The 26,305-nt window shown below is 40.7% G+C and overlaps 4 protein-coding genes and 2 long non-coding RNA genes across 14 annotated transcripts in view; 5 read left to right on the top strand and 1 right to left on the bottom strand.

The window, feature by feature from the left end:
* LOC132454917 (toll-like receptor 9) overlaps positions 1 to 17,614 on the top strand; it is a 34,765-nt gene extending 17,151 nt beyond the window's left edge. The window contains exon 4 of the mRNA XM_060048540.1: positions 16,916 to 17,614. The gene's annotated coding sequence lies outside the window, so the exon portion shown is untranslated. The remainder of the gene's footprint in view (positions 1 to 16,915) is intronic.
* Positions 3,725 to 8,809, top strand: LOC132454935 (toll-like receptor 9). The gene is made up of 3 exons (XM_060048545.1): positions 3,725 to 3,869; positions 4,659 to 7,601; positions 7,726 to 8,809. Exons 1-3 carry the CDS (start codon positions 3,867 to 3,869, stop codon positions 7,930 to 7,932), a joined length of 3,153 nt encoding a protein of 1,050 aa, XP_059904528.1. The 5' UTR covers positions 3,725 to 3,866; the 3' UTR covers positions 7,933 to 8,809.
* On the bottom strand, positions 9,115 to 23,754 carry LOC132455025 (uncharacterized). Its single transcript, XR_009525062.1, has 2 exons — positions 23,456 to 23,754; positions 9,115 to 10,604 (listed from the first exon to the last, which is right to left on the bottom strand). It is a non-coding gene; the product is annotated as an uncharacterized LOC132455025 (long non-coding RNA).
* LOC132454903 (toll-like receptor 9) lies at positions 12,572 to 17,614 on the top strand. Of its 2 annotated transcripts, XM_060048519.1 has the most exons (3): positions 12,572 to 12,640; positions 13,600 to 16,548; positions 16,681 to 17,614. In XM_060048519.1, the coding sequence occupies exons 1-3, from the start codon at positions 12,638 to 12,640 to the stop codon at positions 16,885 to 16,887; spliced, it is 3,159 nt and encodes a 1,052-aa protein (XP_059904502.1). In that variant the 5' UTR covers positions 12,572 to 12,637; the 3' UTR covers positions 16,888 to 17,614. The 2 variants fall into 2 exon arrangements, with proteins under 2 accessions (XP_059904502.1, XP_059904494.1); XM_060048511.1 differs by having other exon boundaries at positions 12,572 to 16,548.
* Positions 19,959 to 20,716, top strand: LOC132454898 (uncharacterized). Its single transcript, XR_009525033.1, has 2 exons — positions 19,959 to 20,448; positions 20,550 to 20,716. It is a non-coding gene; the product is annotated as an uncharacterized LOC132454898 (long non-coding RNA).
* Positions 23,755 to 24,541: 787 nt separating the features above from the next.
* The window catches only part of LOC132454941 (ERC protein 2-like), a 49,991-nt gene continuing 48,227 nt past the window's right edge, over positions 24,542 to 26,305 (top strand). For 5 of the 8 annotated variants that reach the window (XM_060048622.1, XM_060048614.1, XM_060048590.1 and 2 more), the window contains exon 1: positions 24,542 to 25,137. In XM_060048622.1, coding sequence (XP_059904605.1) covers positions 25,114 to 25,137 — 24 coding nt within the window. In that variant the 5' untranslated portion in view covers positions 24,542 to 25,113. The remainder of the gene's footprint in view (positions 25,138 to 26,305) is intronic. The other 3 variants (XM_060048570.1, XM_060048598.1, XM_060048606.1) reach the window with 2 other exon arrangements.

The raw sequence follows: 26,305 nt of genomic DNA, 5'->3' as shown, positions 1-26,305 counted from the left end.
GGCGTTGTCGGCAGGATTAATGCTACCGATACTGCCTTAAGAAAAGGGGCATCACTCCATAGCTCGTGCTGCCACAAGTTGATGGGGCTAGGGTTGGTGGGTGATGTAGGCAGAGGAGAAGAGATGAGTCTTGAGGCGGGACTGGAAGATGGTGAGGGACTCAGAGTCACGAATATGTTGGGGGAGGGAGTTCCAGAGCCTGGGAGCTGCCCTGGAGAAGGCTCTGTCACCAAGGCTGTGGAGTTTTGATGTGTGGGTGGAGAGGAGACCGGCTGAGGAGGATCTGAGGGCCCGGGGGGGTTGGTAGAGGGAGAGAAGGTCAAAGAGATATGGGGGGGCCAAATGGTGGATGGCTTTGTAGGTGAGGACCAGGAGTTTGTAGTGGATCCGGTGGGAGATGGGGAGCCAGTGGAGATTCTTGAGGACTGGGGTGATGTGGTGCCACGCTTTAGTGTGAGTCTTTCTGCAGCGTGGGGTGTGAGGGAGGATCTGATCTGTGCGATATTACGGAGATGATAGAAGGAGGTTTTAACAGTGTGACGGTTGTGGGGTTGAAGGGTGAGGGTGGAATCAAAGATTACGCAAAGGTTGCGGGCCTGGGGGGAGGGGGAGACCATGGTGCCGTCAATAGTGGGTATGGGGGGGTTTGCAAGTTTACTGAGGGCGGATTTGGAGCCAATGAGGAGGAGTTCAGTTTTGTTGCTGTTAAGTTTCAGGAAGTTATTTTGCATCCAGAGAGTGAGTGAAGACAGGCAGGATTCAATGTGGGAGAGGGGGGGGGTTGTGGGGGGTTTTGGTGCTGAGGTAAATCTGGGTGTCGTCGGCGTAGCAGTGGTAGTCCATGGAGAAATGGCGAAGTAACTGACCAAGGGGGAGGAGGTAAATGATGAAGAGGAGGGGGCCAAGTACAGAACCTTGGGGAACACCTTGTGTGACGGTGGCTGTGGCAGATGTGTGGTTGTGGAGGGAGATGAAGTGAGATCTGTCGGAGAGGTAGGAGTGAAGCCAGCTGAGTGCAGTACCTTCGATACCGATACCGATGGATAAGATGGATAAGAAAAATATCATGCAGTGTGGATCACAGAAAAAAACAGAAAGCATCATACAATTGGGGAAACCTTGATTATGCCTTGTGCAAATGATCAAGCGAGAACATTATTTGGAGAAGTGAAACCTCAATGTCAGATGCTGCATCTCATCAATGTCTAAAGATTTAACGGTACACTGAGCTGCGCGGGTTTGTGACATTGAGTTTGCCATCCATAGATAAGGCAACAGATGTCACAGCTACTGGCATATGTTCGCTACAAATGGGAGAATTAGATACACAAGGATTTGTTTTGTAAAGAACTGAGGACTACAACGGTAAAATGTATTTTGTTAAGTGGATGAGTGGACCAACTGCATTGGCATATACATAGATGAGGCTGCAGCAATGGGAGGCAGACACTAAGACATTATTATACTCATTATTTCAAAATAATAACCCCCAAACCCCATTGTCCCCACAACTCCCCAGTGTGGCCAGCCAACTGCTGCACTGTGTCCCCTGTCCTCCGCTGAGCTCCAATGCACTTTTGGGAAAGGGCTGGTACAGGCTTTCCATCGGTGCTTGTGTGTCCATTGCGCCCAATGTGTCATCTGACAGCCCTTCTGTGTCCTTCCTGGTTTGAAAAGGCCCCACATCTGGCTCCATTACAGCAATGTTCATGCCTGGGGTAATTTACTGGGCTCCCTCAAATCCAGAGAGGGTGGTGTTGTTGAAACCGGTTTATTGTTTGAGGACAATAATGCATACAGATGGTGTCCATGCTGCTCTCACACCAAAATTGTACCGGGGGCGAAAATTTTACCGCCTACGTAATCCGCGTTCGAAACATGAAGTCATCGTTCTACGCGATTGTCCGTTGCCAGGCAGGTTTCAAAAAACATTCACGCTCATGTTGCCAAAGACGAAATAACATAATAAAGATAACACTTGTTTGTAACTAACTGCCTTTATACTTTTTTCAAAAAGTATAAAGGTAATCAATAGAGCTCTATTTCATCCTAGAAAAACCAGAAAGGGGGCTCAATGTATTTTTTCTCTTTACAATTTACCGTAGTCGGCTCTAGCTCTATTGATTTCAATATGAATACCTAAAGTTACAGTATCTATCATAAATTGTATTGCACCATGAGCCATAACTGCGACCATTATATTGTACTTTTGTTAGCCTTCAGCCTAGCTCAGTCATTATGCCATACCACATCAACTCCTGCTGTGTAATGAGCTGCATTGAACACAAGATCTATTGAGAACACCAAATCCATATTTCCTGTTATTTTGGTGAAAGTAATGCAAAAGTAATGTAAATGTAGTGTAATATCTTACAATTCAAAGACAGTAATATTGTAATGTAACCAATTACTTTGAAATGACAGTAACAAGTAATAAATAATGCATTATTCTTTTGAAGTAACTTGCCCAAAACTGGTCTGAATCGGGCAAGGTGAGGCTGCTTAAACCAGCCCTCATCCACACTCGCCACACACACCCATTTTGATTTGTTATCAGTGATCCCTTTTAACAATAAATGTATGGATATCAGTACGAGTAAGTGTTGGCGTCGTGATTATGACCTGTGGAGCTGCAGCCGAACAATACATTGAGCCAAAGTTACAAGCCAAAGTTTAATTTACTACACCTAATATTGGTCTGCATTTTCAGTGAAAAGCTTTCCACTTAACTATAAAGGCTCTTTAGGCTATGGACACGTACAGCCAGGCTGTACATGTTATTAATGTGAGAACTTATAACACCTATGTTAATCATAACAATGAGCAGTCCAAATGCACTTGGCATATATATTTTAATATTAAATCAATACTATGAATGCATGTATTTTTCAAGTAGACCGTACGACCTGACTTCCACTGATTCCTACTTTCATATTCAAGATTTCAAGATGGTTTTATTGTCATATGGACAACGATTACAAAGCAGTCGCTGGCAATGAAATTCTTTAGTCTTGGGCTCCTCCAACAGTGCAACATAAGAGAAAGTAAAGGTATATGAGAAACACAAGTAGGAAAGCTGGGACTTTAATAATAAAAAATAAATATAATAATAATAATAATAATAATAAAAAGTAAGTGTAAGAGGAACACAAATAGGAGAGCAGAGACCTAAATGCAAAACTAAATAAATGTTAGATGTAAACAGACGTGTTTATCCAGATGTCAACTGGTATAAAGTGGCAAGTTATAAAGTGCCAAGTTATAAAGTGTTATAGTGGTGAGCTAAGTAGCTTAGGAGTTCAGTAGTCTTATGGCCTGTGGGATGAAACCGTCCCTGAGTCTGGTGGCGCGAGACCGGATGCTGCGGTATAGCGTCTATCAGACGGGAGCAGCTGATGTGTGCGGATAACTACGTCAAAGCCATTGGCTGCAGATCCTTTAATACTTGCCTAATGCAGCTTTAAAATGGCTATGTTTATGATTTGAACAAGCATAATTGTAAGTTAATTGATGTGTATAATAAACAGCACCTGTGCAGACAAAGCAGCCTGAAGCAAGACTAAGACAGACAAAAAGCAGTGGGAATCAGGCCTATAGATGGCTACAATATCAGAGTACCCTGGAGGTGAAATAAGACGCTGTGTACTTAAGGAAATAGTGAAGTCCAAGCCAAATATATTTTTTAAACATCCATCTTCCATAAGTTGCATTGAGTAACCACGTGTGCTCTTCCCTTTTCACACCCATTGCGGTTTGAGGGGAATCTGACCAACGTAACAGGACACATCCAGCATGTTTCACTTCTGCAGACCTATTATCACCGTCACACAGCTGAGTCTCCGCTTAAAGATCAGTCCAAAGAGATAATGGTAGGTAATTTATGATATTTTGTTTTCACTGTTGATCTATCAAATTGTATTATGCCAAGCTTGCAATCTAGGATTTTTTAACCTGATTCAGACATCAAAGACTACTTCCAGACAAAAACTTAATAGAATTCCCTGTGCTGAAATTGTGTAATTTAGTAATTAACTTATCACAAAAAATGTGCGGAGCGAAATGGAGAAGCAATATGAACTGAGCATTCACACATCCAACTACATTAATTGAAGGTGCTAAATATATTAATAAAATGTGTATTTGCTGTATCTTATTAAACTAACCTGTAACCAATGTAACAATTAGATATGAATTACAAATTATGATTGAGGAGGAGATACCGTGTATAATGTAAAAAATACAATTATTGTATGCCTTATTTGGTTGACTCTGCCTTCCGCTATAGTAGGCACACTCCAGTAGCCATCATATCTGTATGCAAAGATTGAAACACTTAATTTTTTGTCCTATGATAGAACTCTTTTGATATTAGATAGATATTGAATTCTTAGTAGGGAAAACTCCAATTAACATATCTCTAATCAAATTGTTACTCGTAACTGAAGAGAGCCATTTTGAACCCTTATTAATGTTCATATATTATATTATTGTTTTTGGATGTCCAGAAAATTATATTAAATAACCGCAGAGATATCCACAATACATTTGTGGATACCTGCAATTGCATTGTTTCCAGTCATAATGCAATTATGCAATTATGATTGAATTATCCGTCAATTATAGTCAATTTATAACTTATTTCCCATTTTTCTTTTCAGGATAACTTTAAGAAAGTGATTTTCCTATTACTGAGCCAACTCCCTTTATTGAGAGGAAGAAACCCCCTGTTTTTTCCATGTGACAATAATGAAAACGGTACTGAGATATACTGCACTCGCAGGCAGCTCGATGACATCCCTTTTTTTACTTCAATGAATGCAACGTTTCTCGACCTAAGTCACACCAAGATACGGGAAGTGGGACCACAGAAATTCTCTGGAATTCCAAATCTTACCACTCTGAAAATGACGTGGAATTGTGATCCGAGAAGTTCTAAAAATACAAACAACCCCCCCTGTGGAGTCAGAATAGACAAGGATGCCTTCAGGAGTCTGCACAACCTCACTTATCTATATCTGGCAGGAAACAGCCTTACCACATTACCCTGGTTACCAGAAAGCATTAAGGTCCTGGATCTCGAGAGTAACTGCATTTTCAACATTATCATCCCTTTTGGAACTCCACATCTAGAGCAGCTCCTCCTCACAATGAACTGTTATTATGAAAACCCTTGTTTCCAGCCATTTTACATCAATGAGGATGTCTACAAGGAGCTATCACATCTAAAAAATCTTACCCTGGGATACAACAATTTGACATCAATACCACTAGGATTGCCAGCTTCACTTATTGCTCTGGACTTGCAAGAGAATACAATTACCGAGATTCCAGTAGAGGCATTTGCACATTTTCCTAACCTGGAGGAACTAAATCTAGAATGGAATTGTCAGCGTTGTGACCACGCAGCCCGCATTTGTATACCTTGCCCTAACAATGCCTCCTTACAGCTACACCCAAATTCATTCTATGCAAAAAACAGCTCTATTAAAAAACTGAGATTGAGAGGAAACTCTTTGAACAATATACCAGAAGGTCTTTTTCTCCCTTTGACAAATTTAGTGATGTTGGATCTCTCGGACAACTACCTGGCCCACACCATCCGTAATGGTACCTTCTTTACAGACCTAAAGCAGTTAACATGGATCAGCCTCATCTATAACTATCAGCCACTAAAAATATTTCCTGACCTGATCCTTTCACCACACCTGGGCAATGTCTCAAATTTAAAAACCCTTCTGTTAAGCGGAAACTTTTTTAACACTGTTTCAGAACAAAGCCTTGTTGTTCTGTCCAGACTTAAACAACTTAAAAAGCTTGAGATGCGCATGAATTTCATCAGCAATTTCAACATGAACACTCTGGGAATGTTGCCTTCCCTCAGCAGATTAGACCTCTCTCAGAACATACTGAGTTATCACAATGTGTCATCTAGGTACTCTTTAGAACAAGGCTCTCAGGATTCAAATGTTTTTAAAGATTATTCTGATTCACCCATGCTACCAGTATCAGCATACATGTATAAAACTGAGACTGAAAATGAGACTTGTAGAACACCTAACAATATCGTATTTGAAATGTGGTATTTCAACCAGAAATTCTGCCGAAATAACTTGACAATTGATCTTTCTCAAAATAATGTTATTTTCCTACACGAAGATGTTTTTGATGGTATGGAAAATGTTGCGTGTTTAAACCTGTCTTATAATTATGCAAGCCAGGCTTTAAGAGGTAGACTTTTCAGTCGCTTGAAAAGCTTAGTTTACCTAGATATGTCATACAATAGAATTGACCTATATTATAGAGAGGCATTCACTGAGTTGAACAAGACTCTGAAAGTGTTGGACCTCAGTCACAACGAGTATCACTTTCGTATGAAGGGAATGGGTCATCGTCTTGAGTTCGGCGGTCTAAAAAATCTGGACGTTTTAAATCTTGCAAATAATGGCATTGGAACTCGAATTACTCCACGACTGAGCAGCAACTCTGTGAAGTATATGTACTTTTCTGGGAATCACCTAGATATTATGTGGGGTAAAGAGGGCCAGACTTACATTCAATTCTTCCAGGACCTCAAGAAATTAATATACTTGGACATCTCTCAGAACATGCTACGTTCATTCGAACAACGACAACTCTGTAATCTACCGGTGAGCATTCAGGCCATCAGCATTAGCAATAATTACCTCAGTACTTTTCCATGGCTGAACCTCACATGTCTTGGAAATCTTAGCCATCTAAATCTTAGTGGAAATCAACTTTCATCTCTGCCTAACAGTGTGACAGAGTTTCCACCAGATTTTTCTGTCTTGGACCTCAGTAACAATCAGATAAGCAATCTTTCTGATAATTTCTTCAGTCAAGCCAAAGCTTTGCAGTGTCTCTATCTCAATGACAACTTTCTCAAAGTGCTGAACCGTCAGTCAATCCCATTCCAGCTGAAAAATGGCACTTCTGTTCAGTTGCTTACCCTACATAATAACCCTTTCAGCTGTGAATGCTACAATTCAGAATTGGAGGAATTCCTGCGGACCAGCAACACACGTATTCCCTACCTGACCACTGCTGTTCAATGTGGATTCCCAGAGTCCCTTCAGGGTCAAAGTGTGCTGACAGTCGACCAGCGTTCCTGTCAGGAGATCTATGGTGGCTTGGCCTTCTTCTTAAGTACACTCTTCACATGTGCATTTATTGCTCTGCCATTGTTAAGACATCTTTATGGCTGGGATGTGTGGTACTGCCTGCAGATCCTATGGGCAGGATGTAAGGGCTACCTGCATCCTTCTGCCAGTTGCTCGCCAAAACACTATGATGCTTTTGTGGTGTTTGACACAAACAACCAGGCTGTGAGAGACTGGGTTTACAATGAGTTGGTTATCCGTTTGGAGAGCTCAGGCTACAGAAGATTCTCACTCTGTTTAGAGGAGAGGGACTGGATTCCTGGGCTTTCCTGCATTGAAAACCTCCACAATGCTGTCCATAGCAGCGAGAAGACAGTGTTTGTTCTGTCCAATGGCACAAGAAATGGCGTTGGGGAAGCAACAGTCAACGGTGTGATACAGCAGACTTTTTTCATGGTTCAACAGCGGCTTCTTGATGAGAAGGTATGCAATGAAATATATGTTTATGAAATGCATTAATTTATTGGTTTACATTCATTAGCATTCCTATTACCCTTATATTGTTGGCATGTTGTTATAAATCTCTCTCTGATGTCATCTCAATAAGGTGGATGTAGCCGTTCTCATACTGCTGGACAAGATGTTTCCAAAGCTGAAGTACCTCCAACTAAGGACGAGGTTGTGCAAGAAGTCAGTGATGTCCTGGCCTAGAAATCCACAGGCCCAACCCCTATTCTGGAACCAAATGAGGACAGCACTGTCATCAGACAATCTTCAATTATATGACAGCAACATTAGTGAAAGTTTCATATAAACTCTACTCGTTATACAAAGTAACAAAGTTACAACTATTTTCTCTCTGAAAATGTGTTTAAATAGGCCAAATTACTTTTCAATTAAGACCACCGCCGTTTAACAATTGATGCGAACCTTGTGTGTTGTTAAATATAGCCTAAACCTGACCCTAAATCTTATATATCTTACATAATCCTAAACTAGAGACAAGTTTCACTTGTCTCTAGTTTAACACACCAACATCTAGTGTTTCTCAAAAATGTGGTGAAATGCGCGTGTATATGTAGGCTGAATAACTTTTCAATGTAGAACACATCCTTTTACATAATTTGTGTTCAATTTGAGATTAGGGTTCCTGTCCATGATCATTTGCATCCCTGATTATGTAGCGTTTTAATGTAAAAATACATGACCAATGTTGGACAATGTACTGCCATTAGATTATTCAAACCATCATGAAACTCACATGTTTACAATTAAACAATTACAATTTTGACAGGTATTCGTGTGCTGATCTAGAGAAGGGATGAAGGCCCACTGCTGTACTAATTTGGGAATATGAAATGAATCAAGAATATGGCTACATTTTTGGGGGACATTTTCTGTTAAGACACTTTATTGGGTCTAAAGATGTATGCATACTTTGGATTTGTATTTTTAATCACATTTTTTAAATAAAGTGATTTTTAATTTGGGTTGGCACTTCAATCTGCTTGTAGATATGGCAAAGAGTAACCATGATATACTTTTTGATGTTTCCTTGTCCTTTATTTGCATTTTCTTTTGGTAACTTTTTGTTAAACAATCATGAATCTCAAATTTATATCAGCTGCTGTTGTGAGTTTGGTTGAAAAAGTGTTAATATCTAATAGCCATACCCGGTGAGGCAGTCCTCATTCTGTGATTGTGGCTGAGTGGCTTACATTTACATTTAGGACATTTAGCAGACACTATTATCCATAGCGGCTTACAATGTTCTTACTTAGTATGTACATTTGTCAGAAGAAAGAGGAACAACAATATATTGCTGTCTTTACAGTAAAGATGTTCATAGAAACAAGTGACAAGCACTTACAATTGTTGTTAATCCATCCCCCGTACACAACAAAGATAGCTTGGATAAGATGCTACACAATTCTTAGTGCTATTTTTAAGTGCCACGGTCTAATACTTTAACAAATTACGAGAGGTCGAGAAGGACTAGGATTAAACGATCAAGGCTTTATTGCCACCGCACAGAGGAACTACATCACCTGAAATGGTTTGCAAAGAACTCGGAGACAGACTCTGAGCTCCGATTTATATCCTAATTGTGTGGCCGCCCCCAAGATGTTCTTGGCCAATCACAATGCTATAAACTACGGGCCCACCCCGTTCCCCATTAGCATTCATGTCCCGCCCACAATGTCTAAAATACATTCCATTCAAGCATTACGTACAGAAGGATAACATAATTATTAAACATTAGTTACTTGAAGTTACATGTTATACATTAGTTATATGAAGTGAGGTCTTTTATTAAAATCCATTCATCGCCTGTGTTATTAACCTGATCTTAAATCACCATGACTTGCCAGTTGCCACATGGGATTGAGAGAGGAGCCCTGTGAAAGCAATATTCATTTAAACAGTAAAATATGCATTTGTAATAGTTAACAATGCCACTTTATTTGTCTGTGGCATATACAGTCATAATCCTAAAGCTGGTAGTGTCTGTATTTTAACCGTGGTACGGATTAGTTAACCTAACTCCAGCCTACAGAATAAACATTCTAAAACCACAGACGAGAAACCATAGGAGGGCGTTTCCTCTCACCGTGACGTGGGCCAGCCGTCTTTGAGGGGCCGCTCAAAATGAAGGGGCTGGAGGTATATCTTTTGCAACACGTGAATGCGGAACACATGTAAATGTACCTCAGGATGCAAATACTTGTTGACCAAGGAAAGCCAGGTAATATCAAGTGTTTAACATTTGGCTCCATTGTAAATATATTTACCTTATATTCTTGTATAATTCATGCTTTACGTTAACCTTACTTTTACTTGTATCTAAGTGAACTGAGAGATAGACTGATGACATTGGCTACAGAGGGATGTCTGTCTGATCCTCTGAGCTGTTGAATAACAATGGAACAAGGTCTGTAGCCGGTCTGGAGCCTGTCCCACTAATTATGTATCAAGATTTGTCCAATATCCTTTTACACCTTCATTATTTTCTACTACATATCCCCCCTTCGGACTTATTAAGTCACACACATCCCTTAGCCCATCTGAATTATCATTTTACGATCTAGATGACCCCTCGATTACCCTATCCTCCATTCAATGCACTTTTATAAAACACAAAAATTAGAAAAAAAAGTCTTTGTTCAGAAACATCAGCCGATTGTTTCTGTCTTGTCTCATCCGACAGGCACTTGTCTTCTCTCTTTGTGTCCATGATCCAATTCTTTCTTTTAAGGCGTTCCAATCCTTTGTAATGCCATCATTACTGCTGCTCCATCGGAGAAGATGCTGGGTCTGTGTTTGACGCCCGGGCCTCTATGCCTCTTGGGGGCGTTCTTCTTCACCTCTGCGTCTAACCTTCCACAAGGGAAGGCTCCACTGTTACAGTGTCAAACCCTCAACAGTAGGCAGAACGGGTCGCCACAGCCGGTCCTCCTCCGTCGTACTAGCCAGGTCGATCAGGTCCTGTGAATGATACAAAAACAGAGGAGCTTCATTCCTGACCAGCATCTGAATGACACCAACAGTTCTCCTGACATATCCCCGAAGTATAGGCACGCAGCATAACCCCAGAATCATAAGTGTGATGACTATAGAGGTTAAGACGGTAAGTATTTTGTCAACCAAGGGGGCCATTGGGTTGGCTTAGCTCAGGAGGTAGAGCAGTTGTCTTGTAACCGAAAGGTTGCTAGTTTGATCCCCAGCTCCTCCTAGCTGAGTTTTGATGTGTCCCTGAGCAAGACACTTAACCCTAACTGCTGGATGTCGCCTTGCATGGTTGACCCTGCCGGCGGTGTGTCAATGTGTTTATTAACCGATGTAAGTCGCTTTGGATAAAAGCGTCTGCTAATTGGCTGAACACTTTGTCAAACCAGTTTACCTAATTTGATTCAATAATTGTAAAAAAAAAATTATTGAATGAAAATTGAATTATTGTAGTCACTTTCCTGTTTCCCTCCTTGCACGCCGGTGAAAACCATGCGCATTAATTTGATATAATTTTAGTCACTTTCCTATTTCCCCCCTTGTACACTGGTGAAAACCATGCGCATTATCGAGTAATTTGATATTATTTTAATAGTTAATCTTGTGTCTATTTTTAACTATCCTAGTTCTCTAATGATCTAATGATGAGGCTTGTACACACAGTAGGCAAAGGAAACCATGTCTCTATCTGACTCATTCTGTCATTCTGTATTTGCTCCTTCCTGTAGGTCGTCTGTGAATCTCATGTTGACCGTTTTAGTAATCTTTGAAAATCTTTTTCATCTTCCTTCTACATCATTGATGCATTCACGCTTCAAAAACATTTAAAGCCGTAATCATTTGTCATGATTGTACAAACAAATTGTATATCAAATTAACCTTTCAGGGGAAGCAAAGCAAAAATAAACTTCTGCGAAATCTCCTTGTGAGTAGGGATCTATAAAAATATATTTATTTTGTTTTACTATTATAAATGACTTAAGATATACAGAGACAGCAACAGAGGTGATTTATTAGACTTCATTTGATGGTTGCTTTCTTATCATGACACTTAATAACTACATTACACTAGCTACAGTGAGGCAATACAGTATTTCTTCCCTGATCAGCATTTTTGTGTGGGGGGAGATAACTAGGTCTAAAGCATTAACTACATCAAAGCTATTTGAAGCTCAACCTACAGCTATGTAGACAACAATGACATGGAACAGACATGTAATTTTCCTGTTTACATGTCTTAAAATGTATTATAATAAAGTATGAACAGGTTAACATTTTTCTTTAAAAAATGACGCCTTCCTCAACTCCATTCTGTAGAACAGCCACTGGGCTGATTTCTAATGAATTGGGCCGGTTTGAAGAGAAAAAGGAAGGAAGTCATGCCCAAGTGCATTTAATGGCAAGAATGTCTGTTCTTTAATAACTTTTTGATTTGTACTTTAATGTGTGATTATACCTAACATTAGTTAATGATTTTAATGTCTCAAGCAACATAGCTCGCAGTGCAGTGCTTTGAATGCACATACACTAGCAGGCTGCAGCTCACATTTCTGTCAAATGGATCAGTAATTAGACAGATTTTCAGATTTTTGTTAAATGCTTGTATGGTAAATTGACATCTGTGTGTGACCTTTATATCAGAAAACTAATCTTGAGTACCTAAATGACCTCATTTTACTTTAACTGAACACAATAATGTATTCTGAAAAATACATGTCTTATAATCTATCTATGATATTAAAGATGTATGCTCTCTTCATTTCACTATAAGCTAAATTGTCTTAATTCTAAGCAATGGCCTTTGGTTTATACATCACCAGCTTCCATAAATTTCATTGAATAAACATTTTCATTTTCAAAATGTTTAAAACAAAATAAATCAATGTAATGGGTAGGCACTTGACATTGGTCATGTGACCAATCTTATTCACATGACCCAACCATCGTGTTTCACTTCTGCAGAGCTGTCATGACCAACAGTGGCGTCTTAAGAAATCAGTCCGGTAGAGATAATGGTAGGACATTTATGATATTTCCTAATATTTTTAGACTATTGATCACTGAAATTGTATTATGCCAAGCTAACACTACAGGGATTTTGACTTGATTCTGATGTAGACTTCTCTTAGACACATAGAATGGCTAATGGTTATTCACATTTGCTGAAATTAAATTGACAGCACCTAGTTTATTCTGAAAAATCGGAAAGTTCCTCTTATCAGAAAGGTCAAAGATGTGATTATTTCAAATTCCATCAGTCTGGACATTGTCAAAGGAGCCAGGTTAATTCTTTATATTGATGGCTCTGACTCACGTTAGATTGAAGATTGAAACTATACATTTTAATCCTCTAGAAATATTGCGGGTAATTATCTGTCATCATACCTATACAACCAGCCATGTGTGAAATGTACTACGCAGGGTTTAAATCAAGAATGGCAATTAAAAGACAGCTCTAAATTTAAAAAAATTAAAATCTTGTGGTGTTAGTTTGGCACATGAGGATAAAAGCATTATATTGTTTATGTGAATATTATTATAATCAAGAAATATGTAAATATTTAGGATCATAGGACGTGATGTATACATTGAATTACACACTGTATCTCGTCTAGTGCCTAGGCCAGCCATTTGAACATGTTATAGCTAGATATCTATTACAGATATCTGTGATTCAATACTTCGTGGTAAAAACAATTTCAGGATAACAAAATGACCTTCTTCTGATAACAATTTATATTTCAGATATCCCAAATGTCATCCTTCCTAAGAAAAATTAGGAAGGATATCTGAAATATCTGAAATTAAAATTAGGATCAGAGAGGACTTTTAAAACGGCTTACGTGCCATCCATTTATACACTTGGAACGTATACTCAAAACGATTTTACTCTTTTGACCTACCTATAAAATACAAAACCGCAAGTCAACATTACAATAACAGATGAAAAATGCTTTTCCATTTTTCTTTTCAGGGTATCTTTCAAATAGTGGTTATTCTATTACTGAGCCAACTCCCTTCATTGAGAGGAAGAATCCCCCTGTTTTTTCCATGTGACAATAATGAAAACGATACTGAGATATACTGCACTGACAGGCCACTCGATGACATCCCTGTTTTCACTTCAATGAATGTAACGTTGGTTGACCTAAGTCACACCAAGATACGGGAAGTAGGACAGCATAAATTCTCTGGCATTCCAAATCTAATCACTCTGAAAATGACGTGGAATTGTGATCCCAATAGCATTCGAAACATAAACAGCCCCTCCTGTGGAGTCAGAATACACAAGGATGCCTTCAGGAGTCTGAACAACCTCACTTATTTACATCTGTCAGGAAACAGCCTTACCACGTTACCCTGGTTACCGGAAAGCATTAAGGTCCTGGATCTCAAGAGTAACTGCATTTTCAAAATCATCATCCCTTTTGGAACCCCACATCTAGAGGAGCTCTTCCTCTCAATGAACTGTTATAATGAAAACCCTTGCCACCAGTCATTTTACATCCATGAGGACGTTTACATGGAACTATCACATCTAAAAGTTCTAACCCTTGGATACAACAATTTGACATCAATACCACTAGGTTTGCCAGCTTCCCTTATGAAATTGGACTTGCAAGAAAATACAATAAGTGAGGTTCCAGAAGGGGCATTTGCTAATTTTCCTATCCTGGAGGAACTAAATCTGGCATGGAATTGTCAGCGTTGTGACCACGCAGCCCGCCCTTGTTTTCCTTGCCCTAACAATGCCTCCCTAAAGCTTCACCCTAATTCATTCAATACGAAAAACAGCTCCATTAATTTTCTGAGCATGAGGGGAAACTCTTTGAACAATATACCAGAGGGTATTTTTCTCCCTTTGACACATCTGAAGAGGTTGGATCTCTCCAGCAACTACCTGGCCTTCACCATCCGTAATGGTACCTTCTTTACAGAGCTAAAGCAGTTGACATGGATCAGCCTCAACTATAACTCTTATCCATCCAAGACATTTCCTGAACTGATCCTTTCAGAACATCTGGGAAATGTCTCAAATCTCGAAACCCTTCTGTTAAGCGGGAACTTTTTCAACACTGTTTCAGAACAAAGCCTTGTGGTTCTGTCCAGACTCAAACAACTTAAGATGCTGGAGATGCGCATGAATTTCATCAAATGTTTCAACATGAGCACTGTGGGTATGTTAACTTCCCTCAAAAAAATTGATGTCTCCCAGAACAAACTGAGTTATCTCCCTCATAATGTGTCATTTGGGTCCTGTTTAGAACAAGGCCCACAGGGTCAAAATGTTTTCAAAGACTTTTCAGAATTACCAATGCCACCAATATCAGTACACATTAATCAAACTATGATTGAAAGCAACACCTGTAGAACTAACAATACAATATTGGAAATGTGGTATTTCAAAAAGAAATTCTGCCAAAAAAAGTTGACAGTTGATCTTTCACAAAATAATCTTATTTTCCTTCATAAAGATTTTTTCTATGGTATGGAAAATGTTGTGTGCTTGAACCTGACTTACAATTATGCAAACCAGGTGTTAAGAGGTAGACTTTTCGATCAATTGAAAAGCTTAGCTTACTTAGATATGTCATACAATAGAATTGACTTATATTATAGGGATGTATTCAGTGAGTTGAACAGGACTTTGAAGGTACTGGACCTCAGTCAAAATGAGTATATATTTCGTATGAAGGGAATGGCTCATAATCTTGAGTTTATTGACAGGCTCACTAATTTGGAGGTTTTAAATCTTGCAAATAATGGCATGGGTCAGCAAATTACTCCGCACCTGAGCAGCAACTCCGTGAAGTATTTGTACTTTTCTGGGAATCGCCTAGATATAATGTGGAATACAGAGGGCCAGACCTACATTCATTTCTTCCAGAACCTGAAGAATTTAATCTACTTGGACATCTCTCAGAACCGCCTGCGTTCAATCGAAAACCGGATCCTCTGTAATCTACCAAAGAGCATTCAGGCTATCAGCATTAGCAATAATTACCTTTCTTATTTTACATGGCCGAACCTCCAATGTCTCGGAAATCTAACGCATCTAAATCTCAGTGGAAATCACCTTTCAAGTCTGCATCCAAGTATTACAGAGTTTCCACCACATCTTTCCTTGTTGGACCTCAGTGGCAACCAGATTACTGATCTTCCTGATGAATTCTTCTGTAAAGCCAAAGCTTTGCATTGTCTCTATCTCAATGACAACTTTCTCAAAGTGTTGAACCATCAGTCACTCCCACCTCTGCTGACAAATGGCACTTCTTTTCAATTGCTAACCCTGCATGACAACCCTTTCATCTGTGACTGTAACAACTCCGGATTGGATGAATTCCTGCGGACCAGCAACACACGTATTCCTCACCTGACCACTGCTGTTCAATGTGGATTCCCAGAGCCCCTGCAGGGTCAACATGTGCTGACCGTCGACCAGCGTTCCTGTCAGGAGATCTATGGTGGCTTGGCCTTCCTCTTAAGTACACTCTTCATATGTGCATTTATTGCTCTGCCACTGTTAAGACATCTGTATGGCTGGGATGTGTGGTACTGCCTACAGATCCTATGGGCAGGATGTAAGGGCTACCTGCATTCGTCTGCCAGTTGCTCGCCAAAACACTATGATGCTTTCGTGGTGTTTGACACAAACAACCAGGACGTGAGAGACTGGGTTTACAATGAGTTGGTTATCCATTTGGAGAGCTCAGGCCACAGAAGATTCTCACTCTGTTTAGAGGAGAGGGACTGGATTCCTGGGCTTTCCTGCATTGAAAACCTCCACCATGCTGTCCATAGCAGCGAGAAGACAGTGTTTGTGCTGTCCAACGGCACAAGAAATGGCGTTGGTGAAGCAACGGTCAATGGTCTGATACAGCAGACTTTTTTCATGGTCCAGCAGAGACTTCTTGATGAGAAGGTATGCAATGAAATAAATGTTTATGAAATGCTTACATTTATTTATTAGCATTCCAGTGTTCATTAGCATTCCTATTACCCTTATATTGTTGGCATGTTGTTATGAATCTCTCTTTGATTTCATCTCAACAAGGTGGACGTAGCCGTTCTCATACTGCTGGACAAGATGTTTCCCAAGCTGAAGTACCTCCAACTAAGGACGAGGTTGTGCAAGAAGTCAGTGATGTCCTGGCCTAGAAACCCAAAGGCCCAACCCCTATTCTGGAACCAAATGAGGATAGCACTGTCATCAGACAATCTTAAATTATATGACAAAAACATTAGTGAAAGTTTCATATAAATTCCACTCGTTATACAAAGTAACAAAGTTCTATCGTCTCTCTGAAAATGTGTGTAGATAGGCCTAATTACTTTTCAATGAAGACCACCGCTGTTCAACAATTGATGTGGACCTTAACAGTGTGATGTTAAATATAGCCTAACCCTAACCCTAAATTTTATATAGTTTACATATATATCATATAATCCTTTATTTTTAGCTTTCACTTGTCTCTAGTTTAACAAACCAACATCTACAGTTTCTGAAAAATGTGAAGAAATGTGCGTGTGTATAGGTTGAATAACTTTTCAATGTAGAGCACATCCTTTTAATAATTTGTGTTCAATTTGAGATTAGGGTTCCTGTTCCTGCTAATTTGTATCCCTGATTATGTAGCGTTTTAATGTAAAAACACATAACTAATCTTGGACAATGTACTGGCTATGCTGCCACTTAGATTAATCAAACCATCATGAAACTCATGATATGTATACAATGCTGATCTAGAGAAGGGATTAAAGCCTAGTGCTGTACTGATTTGGGAATTCTTGACATCAGTCAAGCATATGTCTATGTTATGGGGACCTTTTCTGTTAAGACACAGTTTATTTTGTCTAAAGATGTATGCATACTGTAGATTGGTATTTTTATCTAGTTTTTAAGATATGGGTTCGGACTCGGTCTTGTAGATATGGCAAAGAGTACCCATGATTGTAAAATATAAAACGACTTTGTGATTTTTGAATTACTTGGGTATTTCCTTGTCTTTTCTTTGCATTTTCTTTCGGTTTTTTTTGCCTTTTACTTTTGGTAACTTTTTGTTAAACAATCATAAAACTCAAATTTGTATCAGCTGCTCTTGTGAGTTTGGTGGAAGAAGTCTTGATATCTAATAGCAAAACCAACTGAGGCGGTCCTCATTCTGTGATTGTCGCTGAGTGGCTTGCATTTACATTTAGGATATTTAGCAGAAACTTTTATCCATAGCGACTTACAATGTTCTTACTTAGTAAGTAGATTTGTCAGAAGAATGAGGAACAACAATATACGGCTGTCTGTACAGTAAAGATGCTCATAGAAACAAATGCCAAGCACTTACAATTGCTATGTTAACCCATCCCCCGTATACAACAACAATAGCTTGGATAAGATGCTATACAATGCTAAGAACAATTTGTAAGTGCCAGGCAGACAACACATAATTAGTGCGAAAGAGGGGTGTTTTTAGGAGAGTATGATAAGAGATGGGGCAGTGGGGGGTAAGGGAGGGGGCTATGCAGTGGCCAGGTGAACTCTGAACATGTGAGTCTATAGTCCCTTAGCTGTTGAGTGACTGCATTCCTGACATCGAAAGAGAGCTCGTTCCACCATTGCGGTAGCTTGGAAATCCAGACCAACATCTAGAAAGCTGTAGGATCAGGCAATGAGGAATGAAAATGTCCAACTCGAGGGGTGGCACCAAGCATCCATTTGAAATATCTCTGCACGCAATTGGATGACACTACGACCAATCAGAAGAATACATGAGGTGATGTATCCAGAGCCCCATATGCAAAGCTACCAGCAGAGATAACCAATAGATTAGACTCTTGCCGTATCCGGTTGGTATAACAGCGAAAACGTCCTTTTTACAAAGGAAAGCTTTGAGCGCAGTCTCCTGTTCCTCTTTTAGAAGAAAAGCCAAGTCTATCTCTTCTATTGTAGCGGCCAAAGCCGTTTCAAACAATTGGTGTTCATCCGTAGCCATCTTGCAATGTTTATTTACTGATTCCGGATTGATTCCTTCGCAGCAATGTCGTCATCTGTTTAGGTTGCTTCTGGCCCGCGTGTATCAAATACACTGCTTCTAGTCCTTCTCGACCTCTCATAATTTGCTAGAGTATTACACCGTGGATAGCTATGCTCTGATTGGAGGGTGGTGGGGAAGTGGGAGACTCAAATGTGCCCCGTTCCTACCTAGGAGGGGGCGCCAAAACGGACTCGCTCGAGAGCTGACTTTAACGTCATTGCTCTCAGCCACTCCCTCTGTTCGCTGATTGGATGCAGAAAATTTAGACAGAGAAAACCCACTAACATACCGACCCAGACCTAGTACTGCAGGGAAAGTCAAATTGAGCGGAAGTACAAATTGAGCGGAAGGCTCAGCCATCCGTGAGGTACTCGGATTAGAGTCGCTGCTCCTTTACTTAGAACGGAGTCAGCTGAGGTGGTTCGGGCATCTGGTAAGGAGGTCTCCTGGTAAGGAGACCTCGGGGAAGACCCAGGACTAGGTGGAGAGATTATATTTCAACACTGGCCTGGGAACGCCTCGGGATCCCCCCGTCAGAGCTGGTCAATGTGGCCCGGGAAAGGGAAGTCTGGGGCCCCCTGCTTGAGCAGTTCCCCCCGCGACCCGACCCGGATAAGCGGATGAAGGTGAGATGAGATGAGATGAGACATTCATTGAAGTGAATCAAGGGGCCTGTCAGTGCAGTATATACCTCAGTTCAGTTTTCATAATTATACATTAAAGGGACTCTCACCTTTGTTGCATTTGAGAATTACAGCACATTCAAATCATCCCGCCTTCCTCCAATGCCCCACCCCCTAAGCGTTATTTTTTAGAGTACAAAACTAAGCGTTATTTTTTAGTACTGAGTACTGTAACGACCTCGCCGGTGACATAATGATGTCGAGTCATTAGTAGTTGAAGGTAGTTTTAATTAACCAAAACCAGGTCACTGAAACCCGTAACATTGTAACCAACGGCAGAAAACCGACACAAAACAAACCCCGGTTACCCCGGCAACCCCCAACACGGTCTCACTCGCGTGCAGGCCGCCACCCTCCTGTTCTTCCAAGGCCCTCCCCCAGCTGACCTAATGATTCGCCCCCACGCTGATTGACAAGAAGAACATTACAATACATGCACATAGAACAACTGGCATAACTGACAACGAAATATAATGTAACACATAACACACAAAGTATTTAACTGTCCCAGGGTCGCTACAGTACAAAAGTTCTAGACTCCCATGGGTTATGTTTAGACTCCCATGGGTTATGTTTAGACTCCCAGGGGTCATAATATCTACCATCCTGGAGCTCCAGATTAGCGGGACAACGTCGCGTCTGAGCCCGAAATGGGTCCCGTAATCGGACTGAGTGTGGCGGTTGGTTGCCAACGGTCTGGAGGTCTTCCTGGAGCTCCAGAGTAGCGGGACAACGTCGCGTCTGAGTCCGAAATGGGTCCCGTAATCGGACTGAGTGTGGTGGTTGGTTGCCAACGGTCTGGAGGTCTTCCTGGAGCTCCAGAGTAGCGGGACAACGTCGCGTCTGAGTCCGAAATGGGTCCCGTAATCGGACTGAGTGTGGCGGTTGGTTGCCAACGGTCTGGAGGTCTTCCTGGAGCTCCAGAGTAGCGGGACAACTTCGCGTCTGAGTCCGAAACGGGTCCCCTAATCGGACTGAGTGGTGCGGTTGGTTGCCAACGGTCTGGAGGTCCTGAGAATCATCCAGGGGAGCGGGACCACTTGGCTTCTGAGGCCGAATCGGGTCCCCTTGTCGGACTGAATGGTGCAGTTGGTGGCCAACAGTCTGGAGGTCTTCCTGAGGCTCCAGGGGAGGGTAACTCTGTGAGTCCGAGTCCGAGATGAGTCCCCTAATCGGACTGAATGGTGCAGTTGGTAGCCAACAGTCTGGAGGTCTTCCTGAGGCTCCAGAGGAGGGTAACTCTGTGAGTCTGAGTCCGAGATGAGTCCCCTAATCGGACTGAATGGTGCAGTTTCAGTACGCCGTGGACCACTTTGGTCTGCCATCGTCAGTCGCTACGGTCGCTACTCGCTACTGTCTGCCGTGGAATCAAAACAAACCCTCTAGTTGAGGACGCGCCTTGATGACGTGGGCCCGAATGCGCCACAAGAAGCAGACGGAAAACCTTATATATCATGCAGCAAACAGACAGGTCTGTCGGCCAATAAGGTCATTCGGTCCGAAGAATTTTATTGGTTGAAGTTTTCACTAAATATTATGAGAGTAAAATAATTGTTTGTTTTTACTCTTGGTGGGTCTGTCTTGCATATTAGAGTGTTATTAGCTTATTAATACCAATTTAACCTTATCCAAAAAAAGTGTAAAAATGCAACAAAGGTGAGAGTCCCTTTAAGTTATCGAAGAACAGACATTCTTGCCTCATTTTTTAAGAAAAATGTTAACCTGTTCATACTTTATTATAATACATTTTAAGACATGTAAACAGGTTAAAATTACACAGTCATTGGTATCTACATAGCTGTAGGTGGAGCACCAAATAGCTTCGATGTAGTAAACGCTTTAGACGTAGTTATCTCCCCCCCCACACAAAAATGCTGATCAGGGAAGAAATACTGTATTGCCTCACTGTAGCTAGTGTGATGTAGGGCTAGCTATTAAGTGTAAGGATAAGAAAGCAATCATCTAATAAAGTCTAATAAATCATCTCTGTTCCTGTCTCTGTATATCTTAAGTAATTTAGATTAGTAAAACAAAATAAATATTTATAGATCCCTACTCACAAGGAGTTTTCGCTGAAGTTTATTTTTGCTTTGCTTCCCCCAAAAGGTTAATTTTATATAAAAAATGTTTGTACAATCATGAAAAATGAATACTGCTTTAAATGATTTTGAAGCGTGAATGCATCAAGGATAGCCTGGCTCCGCCCGCCTAAGTACTTCCGCTCAATTAGAATTTCCCTTCAGTACTGGACCTGCTGTATGTAATAGAGTGGCGAAGTCACGCCCCTTCCGGTAGGGCTCATGGGACCTATGAGATCGAAAAATATGAATGAGTGTCAATGGAGAGAAAATAATTATTTTCTGGTCCCAGTCTTTATATGCCCTGGATTACACATATGTTGTTTGTGGATTTAAATGATAATTTTTCATGCAAAGAAAACTAAAAATGTTCGTGAAGAAGTTTGATAATTTTAGGTTTTATGTGAGGCCGCTTTGTGAACTACAGCTCTTCGCTGCTCTCGACGCATATGAGATACGTCACCACACCCGCCCTTGGAACTCGGCACAGAGATGGCGATCTCTCTGCCCCACTTCACCGCTTTTTCCAAGGGGAGGATAAAAGCATCGAAAGAAGTGAAAACCATTATAAGTCGGGGCACGTGCAGAGTTTCAGTTATGCCGATGGGAAGATTGTCGGTCTTCTCCACGCCAGTCGCAGGGAGCGTGACGTCACATACGAGCCGTGTAGTCTTTCTCGTTGTGTTTTCACTACAGCCTTTATCTGAACAATTGCACAATAAACGGTCGAACTCTTTGCATGAAAAATTATCCTTTAAATCCACATACAACATATGTGTAATCCAGGGCATATAAAGACCGGGACCAGAAAATAATTATTTTCTCTCCATTGACACCCATTCATATTTTTTGATCTCATAGGTCCCATGAGCCCTACCGGAAGGGGCGTGACTTCGCCACTCTATTTGGTTTTCTGGCGCCGCTGTAGCGGCGCCCAATCAGCAAACAGAGGGCGTGTCTGAGAAACAATGACGATAAAGTCGTGCGCCAGTTTGAGTTGTTGTTGTAGGTCGGTAGTTGATTTACAATGTGCAATTTTTCCCTGATAAATTAAATTCGACGAACAAAACCTGCAGCTGTCGTTGACGGACATTTTCGTGCAGACGCGCAAGGTGTTTGGTTTGTGTACAACCTGCGCGTGATTCCCGGCGCATGACATACGTGCGTCACAACCAAACGTTAGCGATTGGTTATGGCAGATCCAGAGTGGCACTGGGCAGATCCAATCATTTTAAACTTCAACAGACACCCGCCTTCAAGTGAGTTAACGTTTGTCAATTGATTAGGTCCAGACTCTCTGTACAAATGAAATGAAATGAAGTGAAGTACGAGAGTCTGGTAGAACCAGGCTACATCAAGGAGGTAGAAGAAAGACAAAAAACATTTTCAAAGATTTCTAAAACGGTCAACATGAGGTTCACAGACGACCTACAGGAAGGAACAAATACAGAATGAGTAAGATAGAGACGTGGTTTATTTTGCCTACTGTGTGTGCAAGCCTAAAGGCACGAGTTTCTCTCTCCATCACACTGGAAATGGAGAAGTGAAACCGCTTATGTTTTGACTAGAGTTTCCGCGTGCGGATTTCGTGCGCTCAACCTCAAGTTGTACTTAACCCATAGCTGTAATGTGGAAACCCTGGTCGATAATGTAACAAATTCTGAGCACATAATATGATAACATTTTGCCTGTAATGTTACAACGTATACAATTTTGATTCCCCTATTACGTAATGAAGCAAGCATAATCATTTTTGTGGTAGAAAATAATGAAGGTTTAAAAGGATATTTGCCAAATGTTGATATAATTAGTGGAAAGAAATGTACCAGGGGGGACGACGACGACGACGACGACGACAACGACAAGCTCCAGACCTTGTTCCATTGTTATTCAACAGCTCAGAGGATCAGAGAGACATCCCTCTGTAGCCATGACATCAGTCTATCTCTCAGTTCACTTAGATACAAGTATAAGTAAGGTTACCTTAAAGCATTAATTAAACAAGAATATAAGGTAAATATATTGACAGTTGACATTACCTGGCTTTCCTTGGTCAATAAGTGCTTGCATTCTGAGGGAAATCTACATGTGTTCCTCATTCATGTGTTCCAAAAGATATACCTCCACCCCCCTCATTTACGTATAAGTGGCCCCTCAAAGATGGCTGGCTCACGTCACGGTGGGAGGAAACGCTGTCCTATGGTTTCTCGTCTGTGGTTTCAGAATGTATATTCTGTAGGCTCAAAGTTAGAGTTAAGGTAACTAATCCATAACCTGGTTAAAATCAGACACTACCAGTTTTAGGATTATGACTGCATATGCCACAGACAAATAAAGTGACATTACAGTTTTTTTCAATTGCTTGAACATTTTGCAAAATTTTGCTCATTGTGTCAAAACTCAACACACAAGCAAATAAGACACAACACTGGGAAATAAACCATTCACATCTATGTCAAATTGAAACTCGGCTATCGAAACCTATCAATTCTTTGTAAAAATGGCACTCTGATGTCAAAATGATACACACTTGCATCGTATGAATACACTTTCAGATCAGCAGCAACACTCTGGTCTACTTTATATAGCAAGTATTTGTTTCTGTAGCTGGTTGAGACAGATTGCATTGTTTGCTCTGACCAGGTCCACAATGGCAAGTTCCTGATGTTGGGTGACTAGCCGTTGGCGTCCGCCCCCAGAAGGTCTTCTAGTCATTCTATAGAAAAAAGCAGCCACAAAATGTTACTGTATTGGTTTGCTTCTTTTTTTACAGTACTGTATATACTGTATATACCATAGAAAGTACTGAAACATCTCAATGTAGTTAATCACAGCATGTCACAAAACTACCACTTTCGTTCAAAAAGGAGCATTAGCCACCCTGCAAATACTCTAGATACAGTCTGAGTAGAGTAGAAAGTAGAGAGTTGAAGACATCCTTTACTAATGCTCATTTAGCATTAAAGGATGTACAACAATGTAATGTGAAGCTTTCTAATGTAAACATGTAAAACACATAGCGTACTGGCAATGCTGCCGCTGAGATGATTCATTGCAACTCAAGATATGTCACATTAAATGATGGAACATTGGAACATCCATGGATTTTTGTGCTAATGCATAGAGAACTGATTGTAGCCTATCTTAACTAATTTGGGAAGAATTCAAGACTAGGGTTAGAAAAGTATGGATTCATGTTTTGGGTTGCTAATCTTTTCTCTTTAAAAAAAAACATAATTATAGCATTCCAATCTCCTTATTTAGCGATGCGACCCAAAATCTGTAGGCCTAGGATATTTATGCCTATTGGCCTATCCAAGATATGCACTTCTGACGACTCCTTCTGAGGAACATAAAAGCTATTTAGACCTGTTGAATGCCTTGTAGAATATTTGAAAAAGCCTATCTTTATCCTTTAGACATAGATTGATTTTATGCAGTGAATTGTTGACATAGTGAGTACCGTTTGTTGAATACATTTGAAATGATCGATGATAGCGATAAATGTTAGAGAGAAATCCCAATAATGGCTTCCTCGTCGTGGGAAGCGACCCTGTGCGCGGCGCGCATTGGATAGAGTGCGCGCTCACGCGGCACCGCTAGCAGGACACAGGTCACGGGAAGAAGCTGAGCAGTTGGTGATATGACGCCAACGTTTCAATGGGTACGAGCCGGACTTCCACAGTGATGGGGAGAGATGGAGCGTCTCCTGTCCCGTAAGGTAGCCCGAGTAAATTTGCTTTATTTTGCAATAACTTTGTCATTCAAATCAGTGCAACTGTGTTATTCCGTGCGGTAGCCTAATTCTTATGTAATGCACTAACTCATGCAGTCGTGTGCATATGACAACAACTAATCCCCTCTCGAGCCATGGTCATAGTAGAGTTATTTGGCTTCTGGCTGCATGGCGTCTCTGCATGCACGCCGTGAACCACTCCCCTTTCCCCGAAAAATAGGATGTCATGTCCTGTAGTTTATCGGCGCTTCATTGTCAAAGTCCATAGTTCTTGCAGGGTAAATCTTGCTTGACACACAAACGCCATACGATCATTTAGTTGTATTGATATAAACTTACAAAAAAAACTGACACCCAAATCATATCGGAGGAGGACGCGGTTATTCTTCGTCCAAAATGCAATTTATCGTTTTGCCAATTATATGTCATATATATGTGAATACGTTTATTTCACACTCATTTAGGCGATTTTACGGATATGGTAGGCTACGCGTAAACTTTCGCTTCCCGCCACTAAATTGCCTATTTGTTTAACTGACGTCAAATATGCATTAGGAATAAATTAAGCATAGCCTACTTCATGACGACCTAAGAGGAGTCGAAGCATTTTGAGAAATGAATATAGATGTTTATATATTATTCTATATTTCTATATTTCTCTTAACCTATCATCTAAAAAAGGTCCTACATCTCACAGTAGCCTCTCATTAGAGGCTTTTACTAGAATAGATATAGTAGATTTCCTTCTTGTTCCGTCGCAAGGCTTAATTCATTGTCTCATACAATGATGGATAAAGGATTGGCAGCTCGGGTATGATTGACAAGTAAATTTGACCATTCTCTCAGTTGCATCCCATTCAGCGACAGCGTACTGCACCCTATCCTCTTAGATTAGAGGAGGGATTATGAATTGGATTTGCATCCACTCTGCAACCAGTCCCTACGGTCTGGACCATTGAATTAGACTATTTTGGTGTCCACGCTTGTATAGGCATATTTAAGCATTGTTGTAATTAGTGTTCTGGTTTTGGTTTAGTCTATAATACTTTACAAAGTTTTGAGATAGGTTCTGCCTATTACTTTGCCCAACTACAACATTCCTTGCCACTACAACTACCTACACAGATGTATACAATTAATAATTGTACATTAC

This window comes from Gadus macrocephalus, chromosome 1, assembly GCF_031168955.1.
Source record: "Gadus macrocephalus chromosome 1, ASM3116895v1".
Lineage (NCBI taxonomy): Eukaryota > Metazoa > Chordata > Actinopteri > Gadiformes > Gadidae > Gadus > Gadus macrocephalus.
This window is presented reverse-complemented; position numbering and strand designations above follow the sequence as displayed.